This window comes from Bombyx mori, chromosome 27, assembly GCF_030269925.1.
Source record: "Bombyx mori chromosome 27, ASM3026992v2".
Classification (NCBI taxonomy): domain Eukaryota; kingdom Metazoa; phylum Arthropoda; class Insecta; order Lepidoptera; family Bombycidae; genus Bombyx; species Bombyx mori.
In genome coordinates this window covers 1,771,092-1,788,960 of record NC_085133.1, presented here as the reverse complement: position 1 = coordinate 1,788,960, position 17,869 = coordinate 1,771,092, and the positions used below count along the sequence as shown (strand labels likewise).

The following is a 17,869-nucleotide window of genomic DNA, read 5'->3' as shown; positions in this document are numbered from 1 at the left end:
ACATTATTATTCCTCACCCCCACAAATATTCTCATCATTAACGCCCCCGCAACTGGTGTAGGGAGGCCAATACTCACATAAATATAGCCTATCCACTAAGTACATGTATTTTCTACATGGATACCAAGTTTCAAGTCAATCAGATGCGTAGTTCCGTAGTTATAACGGAACATCCGTAAAAACCACCATAGATTTATAATATATTAGTATAGATTCGCTAAGCCCATCTTGTTTAGCACAAGCTGTGACGGAGCACGCCCCGCCCCTTTCTGCCGCAAATAAATTCAGCTATTTTGTCACTTTAATTTTGTGCTTCGAAAAGAAATGAAGCATTTACAACATGCAATCAACAAAGTGGTTCGGTTTAAAATATCTTTGAAATTAAAAAGAAATAATTTTAAATATAAATTTCTAATCTGTAAATTTAATAGCACACGACTTGTTTCAGCTTGCTGATCACGGCCACCGGCCACATCAAACTGACAGACTTCGGGCTGAGCAAAATGGGACTTATGTCGTGTACGTAGAGACTATATTGTTTTAAATGTGTTTAAAAAAATCTTTACCAACCTTCTTATTTGACATTTATTGAAGAACGGAAATGACAACAAAAAGGAGACGAAGCGATATTTATTTGTTTTGCGCGAGAACGAGATAGAATACTTCAGAAGGATTAGTTTTGGTCGCACGTGAACGTCTTTGTTTTTGCAACTAGGCATGCGGTTCGTGGTTCGAATTCCGAGTACAATATAAAAAAATATATATATATATATATTTTTGAAACAAAAACTTTTTTTATTATTGTATCAAGTTTGTATATTGATCTGTTGAAAATTGTCTCAAGTTTTTATGGGATTTTTTGGCGGGAACGCGAAGAGTGAAGTTGCGTGATTTGTTTTTTTTTGTCTATTTACTGTTTCTTCAGGTTTCAATGTATAATAATGGTGGTTTATTAACTATTTAATATCTGTGAAAGTGCACAAATGTGGGAAAATGAAACAAAGCCGCTGGACGTAACTTCTCTTAACACTGAAAAAATTGAGATTATATTTCATCCCATATCACCTCATCTCATTTCATTTAATTTCATCCCAGTTGATTAATGTCTCAAATTAATCATCTTCATTTCATTTCACTCCATATTATCATTTTTAATAAAAATAAGAATATAAATTAAAATAAGACATGACTTAAAGGTCTTAGTTACCAGGTCATAAATCCCTTTAAAAATTTCAAGTTTGTATGTCTGCTTATAGTGGCGACGAATTTATACGAGGAGTACGCCGACAGAGAGGCGCGGCAGTTCTCCGACAAGCAGGTCTGCGGCACTCCCGAGTACATCGCGCCGGAGGTCATACTCCGACAGGTCAGTCTGGCGGAAGCACACGGCAAGCATCCATTTTATAAGTCGTCTTGGCCTAAAGGATAAGACGTCCGGTGCATTCGTGTTGAGCGATGCACCGGTGTTCGAATCCCGCAGGCGGGTACCAATTTTTCTAATGAAATACGTACTTAACGAATGTTCACGATTGACTTCCACGGTGAAGGAATAACTTCGTGTAATAAGGAATAACTTCGTGGTGGCATTTACGTTGTAGATGTCTATGGGCTCCAGTAACGACTTAGCACCGTATTGGTTGTGAGATCGCTCACGCATCTATGCAATAAAAAATATCCTTCCGCTCCAGGGCTACGGGAAGCCGGTGGACTGGTGGTCGATGGGAGTCATTCTGTACGAGTTCCTGGTGGGATGTGTGCCGTTCTTCGGCGACACCCCCGAGGAGCTGTTCGCTCATACCGTCAATGGTAAGTAGGTCCAGTGGGGGTTGCAAACTCTCAGTAATCGTTGTGTTCTGGCTGGGGGATACCTAGAGGACCTGTACCTCATCCCTTCCGGTAGATGTTGTTAGGAGAGTAAAGAATCTGAATAGTATACTAGCATGTTACTGGTGCTAGCTTGAGCAGTTCCACCCTGCTCAGACATATGGCGCTGTAACCGATTAACACTAAATATACCATAACGGGTCAAAATGACCCATTTTGAACTTTTGCATTGAAAATTCACGTATCGTCTTATTGCTTTTGCACATTTAACATCATGATTTTTTCTTACCAATTAATTTACAGTTAATATACAATTTTTTTGTTTTGTTTTGTTTATTTTGAGTAATACCTGTCGGATACTGTTATCTATCTGCTATGACAGAAATAGATACCAGTAAGTGTTGGTATGACTAGTGTTAATATCACATGAGTCATGAGCCTTCTCATCCATACCATTATCAAATTTATCCGACCAGTCTATTATCGTATGAAATCCTTCAGCTCTAAATAAGATCCGGTAAAACAAATTAATAAAAATTATTATTTGGTTTAGATGACATAGTGTATAAACATTATTACTTGGTGTAGACGACATAGAGTATAAACGTTATTACTTGGTATAGATGACATGGTTTAAACATTATTACTTGCTGTAGATGACATAGAGTATAAACATTATTATTTGGTGTAGATGACATAAAGTATAAACATTATTACTTGGTGTAGATGACATAGAGTATAAACATTATTACTTGGTGTAGATGACATAGAGTATAAACATTATAACTTGGTGTAGATGACATAAAGTATAAACATTATTACTTGGTGTAGATGACATAGAGTGTAAACATTATTACTTGGTGTAGATGACATAGAGTATAAACATTATAACTTGGTGTAGATGACATAGAGTATAAACATTATTACTTGGTGTAGATGACATAAAGTATAAACATTATTACTTGCTGTAGATGACATAGAGTATAAACATTATTATTTGGTGTAGATGACATAAAGTTAAAACATTATTACTTGGTGTAGATGACATAGAGTATAAACATTATTACTTGGTGTAGATGACATAGAGTGGCCGTCGGAAGAAGACTTTCCGATTGCGGTGGAAGCCAGAGCCATCATCACGGAACTCCTCGCGCGCAACCCGAGGGACCGGCTCGGGACTGGCGGCACCCATCAAGTCAAGGTCAGTGCAGACTCTAGTCTGGTCTCGCATGAAGGGCACTTGAGTAGGAAGCACCAGACCTTATTATGAAATGTAGTGTAAAAGCACTATACTCTATTCTAATTACGAAGTTCCTTTTGACACTTCTTAGAACGTAACGTAACGCATTTCTTATTAATAAGCTTTTTCAATACGATCACACGTTGAAGATATTCTTTTTTTTAAGATGTTATGGCTTGGAATCGAAACCTTTAAGTCATGTCGTATATTTTCTTCTTAAATTCTATTGATTAATTAGTTGTTTGATTTGAAACGGCAATCAATTAGGATGTAATTCAATTAAACTAGTTGTGAAGAGATTAAATTAAGTCTTAGTAAACTGGTCGTTTTTTACTGAGACTTTGTTAGTGGACTTTTTGGAAGAAACCGAGCGTCCAGCGGTTTTGTTTCATATATTCACATTTGTGGGTAGTCATAGATTATACTCCGTACAACTAATAACGCACCGTAAACAAATACACAACAATGCACACTGTTTCGCTCCTCGCGTTTCCGTCAAAAAGTCAAGAGCTTCGTCGATAATCTATCTATCTTCTATCTATATATATAAAAATGAATTGCTGTTCGTTAGTCTCGCTAAAACTCGAGAACGGCTGGACCGATTTGGCTAATTTTGGTCTTGAATTATTTGTGGAGTTCCAGAGATGGTTTAAAAGGTAGATAAAAATATGAAAATGCTTGGAAATAAATAAAAATAACAATTTTGTTTTTCCTTTGATGTGTCCCCCGTCGGACGGATTCCTTTTGTTTGTTTTAAGTTTATTTTATACAAAAGCTTAGGTCTTTTATTTATCGATTGAGGCACTACAAAGTCTGCCGGGTCAGCTAGTTAACGAATAGAACTGCTTGCCCACGTGTGGGCGTGCACTAGTCCCCTGCCCCGGCGCCGCCCGCCTGTCCGCAGTGAGGTGACGCAGGTTTTTTCGACAGGACCACGTTTATTTCTACGGCCTGGACTGGAACAACCTGCTCAGGAGGAAGGCCGAGTTCATACCGCAGCTGGAGAACGACGAAGACACCAGCTACTTTGATAGTGAGTCAGTTTTGTTTGTTTGTATGTCAAATTTCTGTCGTGGTACCAGGGTTGTCGCCCACAACAGATTAAAATATGTAAATACGTGATTTTCATTTAAACACATCTAATAAAAGAGGTTTTTAAAAATCAACGAGTCTGTGTGTGTCACTGATAATGTCAAGGCCCATGAGCGATGCTGATTACTTTTTATTCTACAGGGTGGGTTGCACTATGTTTTTGAATATATGTGAACGAAATATACTTTTTATTTTATTGCTTAGATGGGTGTAGGAGCTCAGAGCCCACCTGGTGTTAAGTGGTTACCGGAGCCCATAGATATCTACAACGTAAATGCAGCCACCCACTTTGATATGAGTTCTATGGTCTCAGTATAGTTACAACAGCTGGTTCGCCCTTCAAACCGAACCGCATTACTGCTTCACGGCAGAAATAGGCAGGGCCGTGGTATCTACCCACGCGGACTCACAAGAGGTCCTACCTCCAGTGATCTCTCAAACATAAAAAAAGTTCCGAGTTTGGCACTGAGACGCGTGTGGTGCGCAGGTCGGTGCGAGAGGTACAACCACAGCGAGGTGGACACGGACGAGGCGGCCGACGCGCCCGACGACGGAGTGTTCGCCGCCTTCTCCAGCACCTCGCCGCAGTGGAGGAGGCACCATCACTCCTGCGCCGAGCACGACTCCCGGGTACATATCTTGGCGGACCTTGTGTCATTATTATAGGTCTGAGTAGGTAGATTGATTAAAGGTCGTTGACGTCAAACGTAAAAGATAATATGGATATGCCCCCAAAATACCGGAACTTCATATTTATTGTGATATCTGTTTCTGAATTTTGAAATTAGCATGAATCTGTGTTTAAGGTGAAAAAGGTATTAATAATATTAATCGACTCTACCAGTGCTAGCTAATGGTGAAAGAAATCAGTATTTTATTTTATACAAAAACACCTTTGAGTAGTTACACCGTATTTTGTCCCTTTTTGTTGAATTAGAAATGACGCTTGTCAGTATGAGACGAAACTTAGACAGGGCTTTTGGTTACTTTATCTCATAAATATAGAAATTGTATCCAACGAGGATTAATTTTTTTTTTTACCAATTTCGATAAATAATCTTTATGGATAAAATTGGATGTCCATATTATCTTGACGCGAGTAAATAATATCAATCTACCTACTCCGACCACTGGTCATTATACTTCATGTATTTTTAAGGAACTTCTCTCTTGTTTCTCCTTGGGTCAAGTCATGCAGTAAAAGGTAAATAAAACATTATTTTGCTTATAGAGCACGGACAGCTGGCCTGGCACACCGGACAGCGCCGGGCCGCCCACGACGCCCACAGCGCCTCTGCATCATCATCATCCGAAATGTCCTGTAAGTCCTATATCCACAGCCGGGAACTTCGGCATTATGTTTATTGGTGTAAATTAAAATTTTCACCGTCTGGCCTTTTTTTTGTCTTACCTAAGCTGATGGTCTTGAGAGACCATATTAGCATCACCGGGCGATTAGGTGAACTCACGGGGCTCAAACCTGACGTTGTTGTAAACACGAACGCTAGCAAGAGTCGTGCTTTTCAGAATCTACCACCGGATCGGAAACGCGACTTACTGAGAAGATCCGGCGAGAAACTCAGTGGGCTGTGTCTGTGGGTTGTTTTATCGGTCGGTCGTCTGGCCTTAAGTTTTTTTTTATTGCCCTTGTAGGCAGACGAGCATACGGGCCACCTGATGGTGAGTAGTTACTATCGTCCATGGGCTTCAGCAATGCCAGGGGCAGAGCCAAGCCGCTGCCGTATAATTAAGAGTCCTAGGTGTCCACCCCCCCGGTCTTGTTGTTGATGTTGCTCTGTGTGTCAGGTGGTGGGCAGCAGCCAGCAGGTGTCGGCGGAGTCGTCGCAGACGGACAGCGAGGACGTGTCGCCGGCCGCCCGCCGCCGCGCCCCGCCCCGCCTGCACCTGCCCTCCGCGCTCGCCCTCACCCCCCGACTGTTAGTACCCCGCCCCGCACAATCAGCATTCGCGGGCTCTCACCAGGATATTCACATCTCCGACGCTCCCGACTTGGAGGAAAACATGACATGGCTATAACAATATTTTGTATAAGCCGCGCCAATAAAGAAACGAATCGAAAATGGCGTCTATATACCTGCACTTACAGATGGTAGGGTCAACAAATAAAAAGAAAGATAGAAAGAAAAATTTAGTAAATTGTAAAAAAATAAAAAAATAAAAATGAGAATGTACTTTACTTGTCTTTGGTGCCCTCCACCAGAGGCCACCTGCAGAGGGGGAGGTGTCTCATCTGGGATGCAACTTGCGTAGACAATTTTGCTGTCAGTCATCTAAATCGTACAACTCGAAAGTGAAAAAACTCGAATTCAGCACAAAGTCAGAACTGATTTTTTTTTGCATGCAGTACGCGCCGTGTGCGATACACAGCAATAGTTTAGTGTAAGAGCGCATGATCGCCGCCGTCATTTTAGTTTCTTTATTGGCGAGGCTTATACTAGAGTATACAAATAAAACTGTCGATATTGAACATTGCTTCATTGATTGACAAATACGACCTAATCGAAATGCTAGTAGTAAAATGTGAAAATCTTGTTGAGGTCCCGTCAAATAATAGTATTTATAACCTAAATAGATGCGTAATTTTAATTGTCCATTAATGGGTATTTCATTGATGTGCTTATTCGTTCAGTTCGGACATCCGAAGAGAGGACCGAAGCATAGACAAGCCGGATAGAACGGAGAAGACGAAGCCGACAGCCATTATGGCGGCAAAATCTATGCGGCGTTCGGCCAGCACTTCAGGATTGTCTTTGGTTATACATCCAGGTAATATTTTTAGCTTTTATCTTTTTATTATCATTTAAAATAATTCATTATAAGCGGACTTTTTGGCGGGAACGCGAGGAGTGAAGCAGGAGTTTCTTCAGGTTTAAATGTGTAATAACGGTGATTTATTACCTGTTTAGTATCTGTGTTAGTGCATAAATACGGGAAAATGAAACAAAGCCGCTAAACGTAACTTTTCGGGATCCTTCAAAAAGTCCACTGAAAAAGTCTCAGTAAATGACCACTATTTTACTGAGATTATATTTCATCCCATAACATTTAATCTGATTTCATTTCATTTCGTTTTCATTTCATTTCATTTCATGCCATGTTTCATATTAATCAACTTCATTTCATTTTATAATATCATTTATCATAAAAAAAGTTTTCATTTAAATTAAAATAAGACTTGACCTAAAGGTCTTCGTTACCAGGTCATAAAATCTCATAAAAAATATCATCATCAGCAGTGCTTGAGTTAAGGTCTAGTATCAATATCGGCTTTGTAGATTTTATGAGCCTTCACTTTGTCGAACAAACGCTCTTAAAAGTTTTTAAGAGCGTTTTTATAATTTGTTTACGGCCATTAGAAACTAGACGATTTAGCTAATTTTTATTTTTGGAAAATCGTGTGTATATTTTGTTTGTCGGCAGCCGACGACAGCACGCTGAGCGCGGGGGCGGGCTCGCCGTGCGCCGGCAACACTTCCTCCACCAACTCCTCGAGGGACTCCTCGCCGTGCAGAGATCCGCCTTCGCCGTTCGCTTTGCCGAATCATTCGTAAGTGTTGAGGTTCGCGGGGATCAGCCGAATGCAGGCAGCGCAGGACCGGTCTTTCTGGCGAGGGTTGGAGTAGGCCTATGTCCAGCAGTGGACGCCTGTGGGCTGATAAGAAGAAGAAGTCGTCGTGGCCTAAAGGATAAGAAAGGATAAGGTGCATCGTATCGAGCGACGCACCGGTGTTCGAATCCCGCAGGCGGGTACCAATTTTTCTAATGAAATACGTACTCAACAAATGTTCACGATTTACTTCCACGGTGAAAGAATAACATCGTGTAATAAAAATCAAACCCGCAAAATTATAATTTGCGTAATTACTGGTGGTAGGACCTCTTGTGAGTACGCACGGGTAGGTACCACCACCCTGCCTATTTCTGCCGTGAAGCCGTAATGCATTTCGGTTTGAAGGGCGGGCCAGCCGCTGTAACTATACTGAGACCTTAGAACTTATATCTCAAGGTGGGTGGCGCATTTACGTTGTAGATGTCTATGGGCTCCAGTAACCACTTAATACTAGGTGGGCGGTGAGTTCGTCCACCTATCTAAGCAATAAAAAAAATTGGTTTTAAATTTTTTATAATTTTCCAGTTTGATCCAAGCGTCGAAGCCGCCGATGGTTGTGCGGCGCGGCCCCCGCGGGTTCGGCTTCACGATCCACACGGTCCGCGTGTACTACGGCGACACGGACTACTACACTATGCACCATCTCGTCTCGGTTGGTACCGTTACGTTACGCGCTGGGGTTGGGGATAATTAAAAAGCTCCACCAAAGTACAAATCAAAACCGCATTAGCACTTAGAACATTTGAAACACTTTACAAACTCTTTAAAATTCTGAATTCACTTCTTCCGCTTCGCTTCAGGCGATCCGTTCCAGGACCCTGAAAACTGCGATACTTGAATTAAATTTTTTTGTATGGGAACTAGCGACATCTTGTAGCGGATGCCTCCAAACTTATAAGTTGTTAAAGTTAAGGCATTTAATGATTGTATAACTAAATACAGAAATTAAAAAAAAAAATCATACAAGCCTTTATTTGTTATAGACAAATTGATTAAATTTTCAGAACCCACAAAATGATAAAATTCATTTTTTAAAATAAAATATAGGATGGGTAATATGTTACTGTTACAGGAGCAATGAAAAACTAATCGAAGCGAAGCCATCTAGTGGCCCACGCCCGTAAACATTTTGAGTGCTTGAGTTGCTTATCTATAACTAATTTATGTGTATTATTTATTATCTATGATTCGTTCTGTTATGGGGATTCTCTCTGAGGTCGTTTTAAAAAAGGAAAATTCTTAGGACACAACTATTTATTGGATATTGAATAATATGGATAATGACACTCAGAGTAATCCCGGCAGCCGCACCCGTACTCTAACACAGTTCACTGACTACTAACCGTTCTCCGGTCTCCTATCAAGTCTCTACCTCGGACCGTCTAGTCAGCGGTTCGAGGGTGTCAGCAGTTTAGGGTTCGGTAGGGATATATAACACCTCCCCCCATATTTAATAAACTTCGGGAAAGAGTCCGAAGTTTATTTATAAGTGACGTCTGACAGAAGCTGGGGCTACCTCAGGGATATCAGCATATTCAACTTCTTCTATAGTAGCGGGCTTACTTTTAAATCTCATGCGTTTGAAAAGATCTATATCTTTAGGTGTGCTGCCAGGTTTACATTTTACATACAACTTAAAAGCTAAATAACTAAATAAACATATAAGTAAAAGGATAGTCACTGTAGAGTAATGTATTCCGTACTTAACTATGTGTGGCGTATGAATTACGTCATCGGCGCCACTTAATATGGAATCGAGGATCATCTCATTATTTTTTAAGGATAGGTCATCTAAATCAATGTTCTTTAAAACCACAGGAGTAGGGGATACACTATCTATAAAGTTCTTAATCTTATTAGTATTACAACATGACTTATTATTTATGTTAAAATCTAAAGTATATTCTGTAATTGTTATGTTATTAACATATTTAGATATAAACTTAATGTCCTTAGTATAACCGGTACATCCGTGAGGGATGTTTAATATACCAGTTCCTATGATGTTAAATTCATACAATTCAGATTTGGGACAATCAACGCTTACTTTAGTTAGATTGGATTGCACGAAGATCCATCGGTTATTAGAAATCGTTTGCCAAACATTAACACTTCCGTAAATGAATTTGTTATTGCACTGCACTGGTAAATCACTGGTCACTTTTATCATCAGTTCCACTTCACAGCTAGGGTTGATGCTCGTCGGATATATGGTCACTATGTCACAGATGTAAAGTTCGGTATGCAATATTTTACATACATTTAGGTCGTCCAAAGTGCAGTAACGTGTTTTGTCTCTGGTCATTGCTATATATTTGCTACTTGGTATTAACATAGAATACATTCTGGGATTTTGAGCCTCATGTGGCGTTGGTAATGCTAAAGCATGATATAAATTATACACAATAGGACATACTAAAGGAATTCTTAAGACAAAAATTATTCTATTCTTACTAAAATAACTAACTACATTAGAAACATTCATAATAACGTGCATCGAGCTTATCTCTAAAGGTACGGGGAATTGTTTATCATCATCCAAGAGTCGAACATTGTTGGCGAGTTCATGGAACAATTGTCGTGGTGTTATTATTGAAGGATGAAGTATATTTTGACTGCTGAATAAGATAGCATTTATTATGTCTTCGAGTTGAAAAGATATGGCAAGGATATTGGTTTCTAAATAATGTATGACTTGGTTAGCGGATGATAGGATATACAATTCGTTAGATGCACTAGAAATATTCTTAACATGTTCTGACAAATTATTAATAGCGGTGTTCAAATTAGCTTCATTAATTTTAATATTATTAATTGTTTTATTGTACGACGAGATGACTGAAGTAGTAACCATAACATTTTCCTTAATTAATGTAGCTACTTTGTTTTGATCATATTGTATTGCATCAATTGCTTCATCGTATCTAAGGCCATCGGTCTCGTCCAAGTTTCCGAATATGTTTTTAATTACTGTCCCGACTCCTCCGAACCAAGCACTACGTTTTGCTTTAGTATCTAACAACTCAGATATGGATGTGAATTGACGGATAATATCGTGATATCGTATTACTAAGGGTTGAGTTATACTATGACATTCCAAATTTTCTATGACGTTAGTCTCGAGACACAGCGCTCGTGCTTTATTGATAGCATTTTCGATATTTTCTAAGTATGGTTTGAAATGTGATATATCTAATGGTATAAGTATATTAAGTTGACCGCTGGATATTTTGATTTGACCCAAACTGTCCAAATATAGTCCGGAACTTGCATTGATTTGTTGTACAAATTCTTGTTGGATTTGACTCTTAGCTGACATGCTGGAAATGATATTATATAATGAGAACAAGGATTTCTTATTTTACGAATGAAATTTTCTAAAAGTTATTTAAAAGACTATGAGATTAACTAGATAGGTATACGCTTAATCCTAATAGTATATTATTTAAAGATATTATGTTATTTAGCCTAAATCTATTACTTTAGCGAATAATTATAATTATACGTTTTCATTCAAAGTCGCGGGCTTAATTTCATCGTAATGGTGTCTCACGTGACGACGGTTTATCAATAGTGATAAAGTATTGTTACCGTGTATTTTAATCACCCTGTAAGGGCCTTTCCATACAGGTGATAAAGCTTTTCTTGATCTCAGGTGATTTTTGAGATATACGTAATCTCCGGTTTGGTAATATGCAGGGCGGCTACGCGAGTCATAGTATGTTTTAGATATGCCCTTGGATTTCTGGATATGTTCTACTGCTTTTTGACGAGAGTATTTTAATCGATTTTGGAGCATCCGGACGTATTCGGGATATGTCGTTCCGGTCGGTTCTTGGAAGACTGAATTTGGTATGAAAGGTTTATTTCCAAACATTAACTCGTATGGTGTAAAATGAGTTGTTGAATGTACGGCCGTATTATATGCTAACATCGCGGTGTAAACATAGCGGGGCCAGTTATCTTGACCTTCGTTCACATACGACTTAAGATACTCTTTGAGGGTAGAGTGACTCCTCTCAAGTGCACCCTGGGTTTGGGGATGATAGGGCGATGACCATAACTGTTTGATCTTAAGGAAATTGCAAGTTCTTTGGAATAATTCGGAAGTAAAATTTGTGCCTTGGTCAGTTAGGATAATTTTTGGGATACCGAAAATGGAAATGAAGTGAAGGAGGCATTCGCTGGTTTCTTCGGCGGTTGTACTTCGGATGGGATATGCAGTGGAGAATTTCGTTAGATCATCTTGGACGGTTAGGATGTACTTCAGTTTTGCAGGACCTGCTTCTGGCAATGGACCGACGATGTCAAGAGATATGCGTTGACATGGTGCAGTTGACGTACTAGTGATCTGCATCGGGGCTCTGTTAATTTTCCTCAACGCTTTATTTTCTTGACACTGTTTACATTGTTTAACATAGGCTTCAATGTCGCTACGCATACCTTTCCAATAATAACTCTCCTTAATCCGGTTGAACATACGATTTGAGCCGAGGTGTCCGGCAATTGGGATATCATGATTGTCGAATAAGATTTTCTTAATCTCCGTTGGAGACGGGTAGGTTACATTATTATGATATATATTAATTTTGATATCTGTATTATGGAATAGATAATTTAACATATTATAAATTTTAACAAACGAATGTTTTTCAAATGGATTTTTGAAATCTGTTATTCCTATGTCCTTTGTATTATCATTTATTAATAATTCATTGCGGATGCGTTTAAGGGTCTCGAATATTTCGGGATATGAAGCTTCATCAAAATGGTGAACTTTAATGAAAATTAAATAAAAAGTTTTATTATTTGAGTCAATTTTACAGAAGGAGTGTAATTCTTTTTCGATGTTAGGTATATTGCTGCCAGTCGGCAAATTACCTATGATTTCTTGAACATAAGGGTTGGATTCGTCGAGATCGATTGAGGTAGGTATTAAGAGTGTTTTCGATTGGCCTTTTAATAGGTTTTGATTATGTTCTTCTATCTGTACATTATAATGTTTATTAGGATCTGACATAGATTTGAGGAAAACGGAGTAGTCGTCAGTCATTATAGCGTTTTCTATTGGTGAGTCTGAGTCTCGAGGTTGTTCTACTGGGGATCGAGAAACTGGGTTTTCTGTATTTACATCAGAAGGTGTAGAAGAGTTAGTGTTTGTGGAGATTTTCCTAGGGATACAAGAAGGTGAACTTCCTATTAATGAGCTGTCCGTCGTGGGGTGTTGTCGAACGGATGAGGATGGATTTTCATCGTTAAGTTTGCTAGGGGCTTTGTTTTCTGATGAACTATTCCTTCGAGCATTAATATCATCAAGATCAAGAAATGTAGGAGAGGAACCAGCATGGACGTCGAGGTCATTCAGTGTTAACGGACTAAAGGCGTGTTCTTCAGCGGATAAAGGATTTGGGGATAAGTTGGTTATTTCATCTGGATTAAATGAAGGTGGTGGTATTAGTAAGTCCATCAAATTTTCATCTAACCTCATACTTTGTCGATCTTCAATAATTTGATTTGATTCGGGAAGGTTTACAGGCTGGATGGGATTTACCGGAAAACGGGATAATGCATCGGCATTTGTATTGAGCTTTCCCTTTTTATATTTAATATCGTACTCAAATTCTTCTAGGATAAGTCTCCAGCGTACAAGCCTAGAACCAGGATCTTTACATCTAAATAGCCATTCTAAAGGCTTATGGTCTGTTATGACAGTAAAATGATGACCATAGATGTATGGTCTAAAGATTTTTGTTCCAAAAATTACTGCGAGACACTCTTTTTCCGTCACGGTATAGTTGCATTCCGCTTTGTTGAGGGTTCTAGATGCAAACGCGATAGGACGGTCTTTTCCGATCTGTCCTTGGGATAGGATGGCGGAAATGGCATAATTTGAAGCGTCGCAGGTAAGCAGGAAGGGTTGTGAAAAGTCAGGATACGCTAGGATAGGAGCTGATATGAGTTTGGATTTTAGGGTTTCGAAGGATAACTGTTGTTCATTTTGCCAGTTGAAGGCAGTGTCCTTTTTAAGAAGGGATGTCAGGGGTTTGGCTAACTTAGAGAAATCGGGGATAAAACGTCTATAGTAAGAGACAAGTCCTAGAAAGGATTTTATATCCTTCGGTGACTTCGGTGTGGGGAATTTTGCCACGGCTTGAATCTTATCAGGGTTCGGTTTTACTCCTTCTTCGTTGATGTTTTAGGGCGGAAGTATAAGTTAATGCTTCTTCAGGTAAATGAAATATATCGGAATACTTACTGCAGAGTTCTGTTAAATTTGTTAGTTCTTCGACATTGAGGTGTTCAGTTCGTAATGAATTTATAACCTTTTGGGTGCGGTTATATGTATGTTCTACAGGCCCTTGGGTTAATATTGTGGCACAAGTGTGTAGTGGTTCGACTGTTAATTTTAGATTGGCATTAACATTTATTGGGTGGTCGGATGTATTCGCAACTGTGATGTTAATTTTGTTATTTTCTTTTACTTTTACAATACAATTAGCTATTAATAAGGATTCGGATAAGTGTTGATCTGTTATAATCCCTTCTTTTATTTCGGGGTTTTTGACTGTGCATTCGATTACGGTTTCAGTTCGGGGTGGTATGATATAAATTGGATCGAAGAAATGAAGATTCACACTGAATTTTTTAAAGTGAAGGGTATCGTTGTTGTAATCAATACTACATCCGAAAGTAGTAAGAAAGTCGGACCCTATTATCCCATCATAAGGCAAGTTGATATCCTTAATAACGTGAAATTTATAGCTAATGTGTTTCTTTACATCGAATTGTAGATTTAATTTGAAATGACCAAGTGTTGGTGTGGTATCATTTCCAGGGTCTATACCCTTAAGTTGGACAACTTCCTTCGTGAGTGACGGATACTTAAGTATACATGTTTCCTTTAATAGGCATATGGCTGAACCGGAATCAATTAAAAGGGTTATAGGGATATCCGAAATTTGTGTATGAACTAGGATGTGTGGTAATAATTTTTTCGTGGTATCGATATTAATTTCATATATGGATGTTGGATTCTTATTTTCTTTATTTAATTGAATAGGATTTTCGGTTTTGGATATTTGAGCGTTTCCGATTTGGGGCTGGTTACCCTGTTGTGTAACGACTTTATTTTTTTGAAATTCGTGCGTTTCCGTTTTGGGGCTGGTTACCCTGTTGTGTAACGACTCTATTTTGGATATTTGTGCGTTTCCGATTTGGGGCTGGTTACCCTGTTGTGTAACGACATTATTTTTTTGATATTTGTGCGTTTCCGATTTGGGCCTGGTTACCCTGTTGTGTAACGACTTTATTTTGGATATTTGTGCGTTTCCGATTTGGGGCTGGTTACCCTGTTGTATAACGACTTTATTTTTTTGATATTTGTGCGTTTCCGGTTTGGGGCTGGTTACCCTGTTGTGTAACGACTTTATTTTGGATATTTGTGCGTTTCCGGTTTGGGGCTGGTTACCCTGTTGTGTAACGACTTTAATGGTGTCTGGCCTTAGCCGTCTCGTGCGACACCTTAACGGGACGTCTATTCGTTTAAAGCTTCGGGATATTTTACATTTTCATCTACTATTTCCTCTACGTAGTTTACGTTTCTAAAGTTATAATTAGGATTCGATCCTGAAGGTCTATTTTGTGGTTGCACATTATAGCGGTTATTGTAGAATTCTCGCTTCTTGCAATCTTGTATATCGTGTCCTATCGTTTTGCAATATCTACAGAATGCATTTTGAATTTGACCTCGTGGATGAGGAGTAGGCATGCGTTGTTGGATAGCAGGAAAACGCGGTGAAGGATATCTGGGTTGATGGAATCTCGGAGGTGGTCGCCTAACGTTGTTAGTATTTGTTCTTGGGTCAGGTTGAGGGATATATCTCTTATATAGCATTAGTTGGATTCTTTCTTCGGAAATAGCGAGGCTTATAGCTGTGTTTAAGTTTTTGGGGCTACGACACCTTACTATATTTGACAATTGTGGATGTAGACCCATCAAAAAGTGGTGTAATGCAAGGTCTTCCATCGCTGCGGTGCGTCCTACGATTTCCGCTTTTTTATTGTTACATGCTAGGGAGACCTCTGTTAGCAGTTGTGATAAACACGATTCTACTCTGAGTGCGAATTGACTGACGTTTTCTTGCGGGCCTTGTTTACTCTCTTGAAGCTCGGCTAGTAGATGAGTATAATGTTTTTGTTCCGAGAATTGTGTTCTCAAGAATTCTCTGAGTTGGTCCCAGGATGTAAAGTCCTTGACCGAGCAAGCAAGCTCCGCTTTACCTTGGAGTTGACTTAGAATATATTTAAACTATAGGTTTTTGTGGTTCCGTAGCCAAATCATGGGCGTTAGTGCAATTTATTAAGAACGAGTTTAGTGTTTCACGACAACCGTCATAGGATTTGATAAATTTAAATAATGTGTTTAACTCCATATTAATATGTTGTACAGAAGTTGACCTTGTCACCCTAGGTGACTTTACCGGTTCGGGGGATGGAGGTAATTCTGGGATGTCTAAGTGTAATTTATTGTCTTCGGACTTTGATATTGTGGCACCCTTAACCATTACGATGAAACAATTTGATGTTTTGATATTTAAAGAAATTAATAAACAGTGTCATCAAGATCTATTAACTACAATTAAAGTTATTTTAATTTAAATTCGGACATAGACATAAAATATAAAACGGTTTTATTTTCTATCAAGGATCCCTAACTTAATTATTAATTTGCAATGACCAGAGACTTACAGGTTTAAGATAACGCAGCTCAAAACTGCAACTCGGTGCATTCCGGACCGATAAGGCGACGTCTGGACGTGGATGTCGTATTTCGATGATTTTTATTTGCAGATGGATATTCAAATTTCTGCACTAAAGTTTGGGCGTTCTTGGATTTGGATGTTGAGATTGTGGTCTTCTTCTTTGAATTAGATTTTCTTCTTCGAGTGGATTTGATGAACTGTTAGTACTTGAAGTTTTGTTCACTTTTCACCGGGCACGGCACAGTTTATAAAGTTTCAGTTTTTATGTTTTTGGGATGCGCGAACTGGCGATTTTCGGATCCCACCGCTGCCACCAATTTGTTATGGGAATTCTCTCTGAGGTCGTTTTAAAAAAGGAAAATTCTTAGGACACAACTATTTATTGGATATTGAATAATATGGATAATGACACTCAGAGTAATCCCGGCAGCCGCACCCGTACTCTAACACAGTTCACTGACTACTAACCGTTCTCCGGTCTCCTATCAAGTCTCTACCTCGGACCGTCTAGTCAGCGGTTCGAGGGTGTCAGCAGTTTAGGGTTCGGTAGGGATATATAACAGTTCGCTGTTTCGCTTCGACTAGTTCCGATTACTAACTAACTGCGTGCCATCCCTGTAATGCTTTTATAGCCGATACGACATCTCTAGAACTGTCGAGAGCATTCCTCACAACTCGAGCACATTTGATGCGTGTTTCCGCTGACAATAGATGGCGTTGCACGTCTCGAGCGTTCTAGATGTTACCATATCCTTCGATATTCGTTTCGGCTATTTGGCTATAGATTGCGTTACCGTTACCGGCGTAACAGTACATATGGCGCGGATATACAGGGTGTTCGAAATTTCAAGAGAAATATTGAGTGTGGTACCGCCACAGTTTCAAAGTACAAGAACCGCCCCACCCTTCAAACCGGAACACGTTAACGCTTCGCGGCAGAAATAGGCGGGGCGGTGATACCTATCGTGCGCGCTCACAAGACGATCTACCACCAGTGAGAAAGTTTAATAAATTTATATCCACGAGTGAAAGGCTATTCGGCTTAAACCACAGTTTTGTAACTTTACAGGGGAGCCATTTCAAATATAAAATTTAGAAAATATAACATAACAAAAAAAAAATAGGTACTTCGGTTATTTATATGGGGTAAACTTGATTGAAGTCCAATTAAAAACTTCGAACCGTTAATGCTAATATCAATTCAACGCGGCTTTAATTACAAAGACGAATACTGTGCTAACCGCGGTCCAATTTTTATAAACACTTCTCACTTCATATAATATGAGTCGACTATTATCAAAGCCGGCAATCTGACTTTTG

General features: G+C 39.1%; 1 protein-coding gene across 6 annotated transcripts in view; it reads left to right on the top strand.

Moving 5' to 3' along the window:
* The window catches only part of LOC101740445 (microtubule-associated serine/threonine-protein kinase 2), a 126,183-nt gene that overhangs the window by 88,557 nt on the left and 19,757 nt on the right, over nt 1–17,869 (top strand). For all 6 annotated transcript variants that reach the window (XM_021346221.3, XM_062676434.1, XM_021346223.3 and 3 more), the window contains exons 16-26: nt 449–519; nt 1,257–1,366; nt 1,689–1,806; nt 2,901–3,025; nt 3,995–4,097; nt 4,644–4,786; nt 5,388–5,477; nt 5,963–6,093; nt 6,807–6,943; nt 7,598–7,724; nt 8,313–8,439. In XM_021346221.3, coding sequence (XP_021201896.2) covers nt 449–519; nt 1,257–1,366; nt 1,689–1,806; nt 2,901–3,025; nt 3,995–4,097; nt 4,644–4,786; nt 5,388–5,477; nt 5,963–6,093; nt 6,807–6,943; nt 7,598–7,724; nt 8,313–8,439 — 1,282 coding nt within the window. The remainder of the gene's footprint in view (nt 1–448; nt 520–1,256; nt 1,367–1,688; nt 1,807–2,900; nt 3,026–3,994; nt 4,098–4,643; nt 4,787–5,387; nt 5,478–5,962; nt 6,094–6,806; nt 6,944–7,597; nt 7,725–8,312; nt 8,440–17,869) is intronic.